Here is a 10,175-nt window from a genome sequence, read left to right as displayed (position 1 = left end):
CTAGTCTAACCCCCTGCACAGAAAAATGATGTCCTGTTCCTAAGCCATACCAAACGTACATATTTTCTGAAAACCACAACTTCCCTAGGCACATTTCCAGACCCATTTCGTAGTCACTTCCTGTAACTTCATTTGTGTCAAAGGTCACGTGACATCACTTCCTGATGTGATACCACTTCCTGTGAAATCTTTGAATATGGCTCACCGGCCCACTGGGTGATAGAAAGTTCATGATCTGGCCCCACATTCAAAAAGGTTGGACACCCCTACTCTACCAGGTGCTCCCTGCCTTGCAACTGAGGTCACAAACAATGTAACTAACAGGAATACTGCCACCAGCTGCAAGTTGTTCACATCAGTGAAAAAAAATACCTCTCTTTCCATTCTACCTTTTAGTTTAATTGTGACATGCCAACAAACATCCTCTGACAACAGGTAATTCCTAGTTTGGGATATATCTTTTTGTTAGACTTAAACTCATAAGCCACTCACATTTTTCAGGGATTACTTGGACACTTCAGCCCATCCTTTCCAACAGACGAAATCTATTTATATTTAATTCAAGATTTTGGAAGTAGGGATGGGAGGTGACCAGGACTGAAGAAACAGTCAAGGCTGTTGGCTATGTACAGATGAAAATCTGGAAATGGGGGTACACAGTGAAATCTCCTAGCTGGCAGATGATATCAAGTTATTCTGGACAGTCAAATCCCAAGCTGACAGAGAGAAGCTGCAGAAAGATCTCACCTAGGTAAATAGGTGGGCAAAAAATAAAATGGCAAATGAACTTCAGTGTCTACAAGTGCAAGGTAAAGCACACAGGGGAAAAACAAATCTCAACTATATGTACAAAATGCTGCACTCTGAACTAGTTGTTACAACTCGGGAAAGAGACCTCAGAATTACTGTAGACCAGGGGTTGGCAACATTTTTGAGTAGAATGCCAAAAATGCCCACAACTTCGATTTGTGAGATGTTGATGTAAGAGAGCCATGAGGGGCCTGATCCCTGCTGTGGCAGTGCAGCTCCAGTACTTTCCCTGCTGTCTGCCCTGAGGTGCGCACACCAAGCAAAATGTCAGTGCGCCACACTCTGGCACCTGTGCACCCCCCCACACTGTAGACAGTTCTGTAATATCAGCTCAGTGTGCAGCAGTGACCCAAAAAGCCAATAAAATGTTGGAAATCATTAAGAAGGGAATTGAAAACAAAATGGGGAGCATCATCATGCCATCATATAAATCCATGACACATTCACATCTTGAATACTCTGTGCAGTTCTGATCTCTACATCACAAGAGGGATGTAGTAGAATTGGAAGGACAACCACAGTTATCAGGGAGATGGAGCAACTGCCTTATCAGGAAAGACTAAAAAGGCTAGGTCTCTAGCTTGGAAAGGAGGCAGCAGAGGGGGGATATGACAGATATATAGGATCATGTAGGGTATGGACAAAGTGAATAGGGAACTGTCATTCACCAAGTCCCCAAATGCTAGAACTAGGAGGCATCCACAGAAACCATCATAAACAGGTTTAAAATTAACAAGTGGAAGTACTTTTTAATACAATGCAGAGTTAACTTGTGGAATTCTTTGCCACAGGAGGGGAGAGAGACAGACAGCATAGTCAAGTTCAGAAAGACCAGACAAATTTATGGATGACAGCTGTATTAATAGGCATTGACCAGAATGGTTAGAGATTTTTTCCTGGTATCCGTAAGCCAATACTGCTCTCCCTCTAAAGCATCTATCCCTGTCACTGTTGGAGACAGGATACTGGGCTAGATGGATCATGGTCTGACCCAGTATGTCACTTCTTATATTATTATGAGTTGTTTTCCCTGCAAGGGATTCAGTTCCCCACCTTAAGCATGTTTTGAGAAGCCCCTTCCCTCTACCTCCTTCTAGTGTGTTAAAGCTTCACAACATTTTCCCTTGACTTTCATACCCTCAGCACTGGGATAGGTGCTTGTGGACAGGGGAGAGCTAGAAGAAAAATGTTTTACCCAACTTACTTTGTTAATGATATTATCTTCCAGAAAACTGCTCTGTGTTTTACAGACTGTTAAAGTAGGGACTACTGACCCCCAACAACTAGAATACAACCATCTCTGAGATAGACCACAACAGCTATTTTAACATTTACAGAGCAATCCTACATAGCATTTTCTAATATTTTATTATGTGACAGAAGAATAATTCCCTCACATAAGCTCCAAAGGCAATATTAAATAAGTACTAGTAGACAGAACCTGACCAAGAGATTAAGTGCCTAACTTGAGCAAGATGTAAAATAGAATTTGAAAGAAGATTCCAAGCCTCCCTTCACCAATAGTGGCAGAGGAACAGTGTAACAAAGTTTCTACTGGAGGTGTCAAATTTCTAGTAAGCAGAAATTGCTGAAGCAAATTCCTTCGTGAACACGCTTCACTTCATTTAAATCTGTTTACTACTGCTTCAGCATTAGGATGACCATATGGGACCATGGGAAGTCTGGGACACTCTCCCTCACCCTCCTAATTCAGCAGCGCTGCTGGACACAGAGGCAGAGCAACATGATGCACCAGGCAGGCAGGCAGCAGTGGTGAATGCCCACCTGGCACACCATGCTGCTTTGCCATACTGCGCCCCTGCAATTTCAGAACTCTCATTTTAATTTTCACCAACTGGCCAGGACTGGCCTTTGAAATCTGGGACCATCCCAGCCAAACTGGGGTGTATGGCCATGCTATTCAGTGTCCACCTGAAAATTTAAAGGCAAGAGATAAGCCAATACCCTATGTTCCACATCACAATAACACTGCCCATAAATGTATTGGAATAATTTTAGTTAAGCTGGTGCAGTACATGAAGAAATGAAAGCAAAGAGAAGAATCTGTTCAGGACCACAGAGTATGGCGACAGCCAACTGCTGCTCAGGAACTAGTGATTTGCAATGTTATGCACTGTCCCCTGTGCTTTAGATTACCAGGCCTTAGTTTTACAGCTCAGGAGTACGTCTCACTACAGAAGTTGGAAGAGCAGCAGTTCTAGTTAACCGCAGGCTCTTTAGCATCCCACTGGTTTAGCCAATAAGCATCTAACCTTGCTTTAGCACATAAGCAGGCTTGGCAAGTGTCTGTTTTAGAATGAAAGCAGCTGCTCTATCTTCACCCTCCCACCTAGACCCTGGAAAAACAGATACAGCTGGAAGATGTACATGTGCCAAAGCTGGGTGCAGCAAGTGAGGAGCAGAAAAGAGAGAAAACAAAAGAACTGAGTATCTTCCAAAAAAAAAACAAACCCAAAACTTCGGCAGCCTGGAGCCAGTCATTGGATAGGCACAGTACAGAGAGCCAGATGGGCACAGGACAGTCTTGCAGCAGGGACTCAGCTTGCAGACAGGCATGATGATAACAGAGGACTGAGAAATCCTCAAGTCCAGTAGCCTGTTAATTATAAATATCTGAATAGAAGTGTCCCAACAGGGGAGGAGGAGAAGGAGTTTGAAATATTCATGCCTCAAGGAGCAGATGGTTCTTCTTTTCTATGGGGCTCCATAAATCACATACAAACACCTTGCACAAAATATTACCAACAGAACTGCTCCTTGGCAGTCAGATGAGGCCAGAACAGCTATTAGCAGCTGTACCTCTTTTCAAAACACATTAAAGCCCGTGGAGAATCCCAAAAGGATTTAAACCAACAAAGTTTATTTTCCCCAATCTCAGCTTTTCCTTCTGATCCCTCTGCCAAGACTTGCGACTAATAGTGGGAACATTTCCTGTGGTCAACAATCTGTCCTTGGGCACAGTTCTGCTCTTCAGACTAAACCCCCAGATTAGCATGACAAATTAGTCCAACTGCTGGCCCGGTACCTGGTAACACACTGCAGCAGCACGGACACAACGGCATCTAGTAATGCCCACAACTCCTCAAGGCTACTAGCTGCTCCTTCTCCAGAGATGCAATGCTTCTTGAGGACAAATAAGATACTATTTAAATTAGCTCTTCTAGACAATATGAAGGGGCAACTTCTAGAAACAGCTTTTTTCATGTCCTACAGAGCTGGCTAACTCTTTGAAATATTACCTCAAAATGACCTGAGGGTGGGGATTGGAAGAGAGAAAAGAGGTAGGGTAACCCTGCTCTTAAGCTTTGGCAGTCTTATGCACTACAGATACAAATATAGCATTCAAAGAGTGCTCAGGTTGCTGAAGGTTGCAGTCTACAGTCAAGGAATACACTGCAACTCCGTTATATTATGGAGAGAACTAGGGCAAAGAAAGATTCAGTAATACTGACCTCATCCTATACCCATAGCCAAGCAGTTTAGGTGCAACTCCATTTGAGATGATCCCGATCGCCATCACTCCTGACAGCAGTTGGATGTCACAGCTACAAGCCCAGTCTTTTGGCCAGTATTGTAACCAAGGTGGCCATGGCCCAAATCTCAAGAAAATCCCAGGCCCGGTTTTTGCCAATGAGAATTCAATACCTTTGAAGATCTATAATCAAGTCCAGTAAAGTGATACCAGCATGCCCCCCAGCCAGCCCTTCTACATCCTATTTGCCAGATTAGGTATTATAAGTACTGCTTCAATCAGTGGACACTCCCATAAAAACTGATCCTTGCAAGTGTTTTTAAGCAGACAATAAGCAGTGCATAAGTAAAATAGAGAAATGAGTTCAACTCAGCTCCACACAAGCCTCTCCTTAGGCTAATTATTTTAAGGTTTCCACTGATGTGAGAGTATGCCAGGCAATTCCAAGCTTCTTGAGAAAAAGACTCTGGTTGGTGAGGATCTGAACAGAGGGGCTAGTTACCTTTACCACTTACCATTGCTGATTTCAGGCAGGTCAAACTTGGTGAAGTCCCACCACTGGAGCCGGTAGGTGGTGTTGGCAATGTTACTGGCCACAGCAGACTGTCCGTCTCCAATCACAGCCCCTAAGCAAAGGGAGAAAATAATTAGACAACCTGACCTCAGGTTATGTTCCCTAGCACATCATCCAAAAAAACCACAGGGCAAGAGACAAATCAATAAGAAAAATGTTCTGCGTTCAGTATACAAAACCTTCTGGGTTCCTAAGCAAAAGTAACTGAGCAACATTTAACAAAAAATGGCAACACCTCACAAATAAACCACAGAGGACAGGGAATTGAGAAAGCATAACATCTTGGAACACATTATGAGGAAGGAGGGAAGGACTACAAGAGGGTAAAGAGAAAACATGCCAACACAAAGGTAGAACCATCTTTGTTTGTTGCAAGTGTATCTTTTATTGGCAACACCCACCAGGTACATCAGACCTGCCCAATTCTCTTATGCAATTATAAAGCCAGGCCACTCCATACTAAGAAACAAAGTTTTGGCCTTTAAAATGGTTCCCTTGGATAATTAATTTGTTCCTATATTAACAGCCACACAGGTTGGGAATATTCCCTGTTCCCACTCTACCTTCCACCCTTGGAGGAGACTGGGTGCCTGCAATATCTGCTCTACTTAGCAGGCCATATTTTCAAATGAAAGTGAGAACCCAGACTCTGATCTGATCCTTAAGAGAGCAGAAGTCACAAGGAACAGAACAAGGATATTTTGTTCCAAGCAATCACAGCTGCAAACACATCCGATACATTTGTTTTAATTTTTGCCCTTGCCTTCCCTGTACCATGTCTGCATGATGTAGGGAAAAGCTCTTTAGGACAGAAACCCTCTAAAGCACAGTATAAAGTTACCATCTATACATACTGCTTCTTACCCTGACATGGAGGTAAAAACTTGACAACCAACTAGTACCCAACTGATGCATGTTTTGTTTTGAGTTCCTTAAAGTAACAGGACAGTACTCCACAAAAGAGGTGCTCATAAAATCATGAATGACTTATAGAAAAAGTTACGTAAATGCAGCCAGAGCACTGAGAGAAATTCAGGAACCCTTCCATTTCTTAATTTTCCCTGATCTCCAGATGGCAAGAAAACAGGACATTCAAAACAGCTACCCATTTGCTTCTCTTTTCTCTGCCACTATTCTGGCTGGCCATACCCCACTGTCATGGGGGCAGGCAGAAACTCAGATTGTCCTAATTCAGCCATTCCTAACTTAAAAAAAAGTCCCAAGATTCAAAAAACAGCACACAGCACAAAGAGAAAGTGTCCCCTGGAAATGTATGCAAAGGAAATCGAGGGCAAAAATAAAGTTATAAAGTGCATCAGGGTTTCATCAAAAATAAATAACAATTAGTGCCTCAAGTTGGCATGGCTATGGCACAGCTCAGACACCACTGTGCACAGGCCCTTGGAAAATGGAAAGGGATGAGAAGGAATGTTCACCAGGCAATAATGCACAATACTTTGGAGAATGGGAAGAACCAGAGATACTCTAGTACAGACAATGCCTTGATAGCTTTACATGCAAGCAGTCCTTGTGCTGTACACATACATACATGCACACAAAAGTGCAAGGCAAGAACATAGTCATACAAAGAAATCAAGCCAAATGAATGAAAGAGTAAGATTCCAGACTTCAGGGGAGTTAGTCTTTGCTGGAGGGTCCCTCAAGACTGTTACCAAGATAGAATAAATAGAATCATAGAAAAACAGGGCTGGAAGGGAACTTGGAGGGTCATCTAGTCCAGCCCCTGCTCAAAGCAGGAACACATGAGACTGTCAGTAGATGAGTTCTTCCAGCACAGCCGTAGAGGGTACCGCACCAGCAGTATTGCAAAAGATGGAATTTCTTGGACAGTTCCACTTCTAATATGTGCCAGACAGACCAAATGCTCTGGCAGGTGGCTAGGAGCTTGTTATGCACCAGTAGGCACAATGGCAAGCAAGGTGAGCTGACCAAGATGCCTCAATTCTTTCCTTCTTCCTTTGCTCCCCCCACCTGATTAACTCCTAACAGAAAGCTTCTTAAAGACAGGGTTTAAAAACACATCGAACACAGCTTACACTCTGTCTACAAATGAAAGTGGGAACAAGACAGAAAAGCAAACTCAAGAACAAGTCTGAGGAACGAAGTGGAAGACTGAAAAGCAGCTGCTGGCCTCATTCTCATAGATAGGCTGTCTTAAGTCCTGGTTCTTGGTTCCTCCGAAAGCTCAGACAATACACCCAGGGCAAGATTGGGCAGTCAGAGCTTTAGCATATATACTTGGTTGTGCCAGGCTTCCAGCAACTGACAGCCCCATATTGTGCTCTGCTTGGTCTCTCTACGTCTCTTTCAGACACTCACATATCACATGGAGAGCAGAATTAAGAACATTTTCCATTGCTGTACATCTGCCCAGGGCCTTTCCTCTAAGCCCCCACCTCTCCATGCACAGGGCTCCTCAGAGACCAAGACTATACTGAAGAACACAAATGATGGGATTCAGTATTAATGAAACTATTCTACACCCAGGATTAATACAAAATGCTGGGGAAGTGAAAAGGAGATGTGTTGTCAGAAGGAAGCTTACTCTCTTACACAAAAGAGCAGCAAGTTCTACTCTCAAGTCTGCCTTTGCACAAAGCTGCAGTCTGTTTACCATGCCTCCCACCTTCCCCCCCCCTCCCAGAACAAGGGGAGAAGAAAAAGGGAAGTGTGGAAAAACATAATTGATGGAGCTGACAGGGTGGGAAAAGTAATGAACACCATCCTCACTGGTTGCAATAACTGTCCTACAGAACTGGGTCAGAGCAGGGTTTCTCAGCTAAGCAGATACTCAGCAAGGAAAGGGGACAAGAATTTTCCAAGCAGGGCACTTACACCTGGACTATCCAATTTAGCACAGTAAGAGCCTTTCCTGGTCTGTGAGAAGAATGACTATTATGGGAGGAGGAAGCAGTATCCACCCTTCAGTTCCAAAAGGGAAGGCTAGCAAGCTCCCCAATAATACCATGAGCAAACACATCTCCTTCTAAATCCATGTACCACTCCATCTGAAAGAGAGGACGCTTCTATCCCTGCAGGCCCCACCTGTCATCTATACATGCCTAAATTCATGTATCAGAGAACACTGGACCACCAACACGTGGGAAAACTCAGTGCCACCCTGTTTCAGCATGTCAGCACCCTGTGCTCCAACAGGCCTATGTTTGTGGAGCACCCAAGTAACCCACCCATATTCAGAGCTGTCTGTGAGTAAAGAACAATGCCATGCTGCTCATCTCTTGTACCTGCTTCCACATTAAACACAAATAGTTTGCAACACAAAACTCCTATGGTAGGTAGGGGAGTGTTAATCTGTGCTGCTGGTAAGTCAGGCAACAAACTAGTGGCTGAGCCAGCAATTAAGCTCCAGAAGCTATGCTGTCAGTCCCCTACTATGAATAGGGCAGAGAGGAAAGAGGGGACTTCACTCCCTTCTCCAAGTGCCAGACTTTTGGAACTCCAGAGCAAGCACTGAAAAAGGGGAAAGTGAGGAAACTGAACCACCTGAAAACCCCAATTCGAGGGCTTAAGCTCTTGCTGCAACCAGTCTTTCAGGTTTGCTTACAAACTGACCTGTGTCTACCCAAACCACTTGGCTCCTAACTGCATTTTTTATAGTCAACTTTTCTGTTCTACAGAGGCCTGCAAACTTACATCCCGACCTAGTGGGGTAGGAACATCTCTCATAGAACCTTCTCTTTAGTGCCCTGTTCTCCCACACACGCATGCCTCTATCCAGGCAAGCTCCCCGGGACTTACCACCTCAGCAGCCTTTCCCAACACCCCCACTTCACTGTCTTAGCAAGGCTGTCTTCCCTGGTTCATGCTCTTGGCCAGAACACCCAAAGCTCTATACAAGAGAATCCCTTCCCACAGTGATCAAGGGCTGGCTGGAAACCAGCTTCTGGATTTGAAGATGCTCAATCTCTATTCCATATTCTTAAATTTGTTGCCTGTTCTTTGTGCCTTCCTGGGCCTTACTGCCACTAACCAGTCATTGCCTCATTAGTGAAAAGTATGACATGACAATCTGTCTGACAGTTGTATCTATTGCCATGAACACCATCAGGTGAAAGCGATTAGTAAATATTTTATGAAATTTTCCACCAGACTTTCTGCACCCTTTCAGACCAGCAACAGTAGTCCTTCTCATTCTATTCTCCAGACCCTCTATTACAAGGGTGAAAAATGAGCTCTTCCTTTGTTCTTGCTATTAAGATGCCACTTTGCCCATTCACTCCAGTGGCAGCCCGTTCCAAGAACAGATAGCAGGCAGAAGGTAACACAACAGATGGATGTCACTTCCTCAGGTCCAACCAGAAAGTGACAACCCAATGCAAAAAAGCAGGACAAAGGGACCAAACACACATAGTCAGATGTGCATGGAAGTCCATGGTCAAAAAGCTTTAGGCCACTTCTCACAGGATCCAAACCCGTTCACCCTGCAATAGTGCCTACTCTGTAATTTACATGCTTTCATTAAGTAATTACCTGCACTTATACTACTAATTATGTAATTGAGAAGTGTAATTATTAAATTAGATCTTGTTACACGTAACAAATGTCACTCCATTTGGTTTCACAAACCCAGCCAGAAAATTCACATACACAAGCACCATCCTAAACAAAGGACAAGAGTGAGGAAGCGAAATCTTGGACGCTCAGATAAGGGAAGACAATATAGCTTATATTTCCCAATATACAGGGGCAACATAGTGCTGCCTTATCTTTTTCAATTCATCAATCCAACGGAAGGTAGAAAAATGTTTGAACCCAGGGCAAGTGAACTTAAGCAGCGAGCAAAAAAACTGTACTCCTCCTACTCAGCAATTACCACTTGTAAAGCAGTCTCGCTGGTACTGCTGGCTTTGCTGAGCTAGGGTTTTAGCTCAGGTATGAACCCTGGAAGGTACTGTCGTCTCCTAAGCTCCACTGCAGCCTGCAGGCAGAGAACACTTCAGTTTCTTAAGTCTGGACCACAGAAGATCAGCCTTTACAGGGATCCATTGTTAGCAATCACTTGACAGATGGTTCTGACTCCTGAAGCTTCCATTGTTTGGTGGAATCACAAATGACTGGAACAGGTACCCAAGGGTCTCAGGCTTGTCATCACTATGAACAAAACGACCTTTTTCTGCAAAGATGTAGATTTCAAAATGCTGAAATCTGAAGTCAAGGGAAATTGAAATGCAGTGAACGTGGGTTTGATTGGCAGCTTTTCTGCGTCTGTCTATCACTGGGTAATAAACACTGGATGATGCCAGAAATGAAGATAAA

General features: G+C 43.8%; 1 protein-coding gene across 1 annotated transcript in view; it reads right to left on the bottom strand.

Annotated features, from left to right (window-relative positions):
• The window catches only part of AMBRA1 (autophagy and beclin 1 regulator 1), a 181,619-nt gene that overhangs the window by 67,251 nt on the left and 104,193 nt on the right, over positions 1–10,175 (bottom strand). Inside the window, exon 14 of the mRNA XM_019519295.1 lies at positions 4,819–4,929. Within this exon, the coding sequence (XP_019374840.1) occupies positions 4,819–4,929 (111 nt within the window). The remainder of the gene's footprint in view (positions 1–4,818; positions 4,930–10,175) is intronic.

Source organism: Gavialis gangeticus, unplaced genomic scaffold (assembly GCF_001723915.1).
Source record: "Gavialis gangeticus isolate Ggan-Ray unplaced genomic scaffold, GavGan_comp1, whole genome shotgun sequence".
NCBI classification, from domain to species: Eukaryota; Metazoa; Chordata; order Crocodylia; family Gavialidae; genus Gavialis; species Gavialis gangeticus.
The sequence above is the reverse complement of the archived record's forward strand: the minus strand, read 5'-3'. Positions and strand labels throughout refer to the sequence as shown.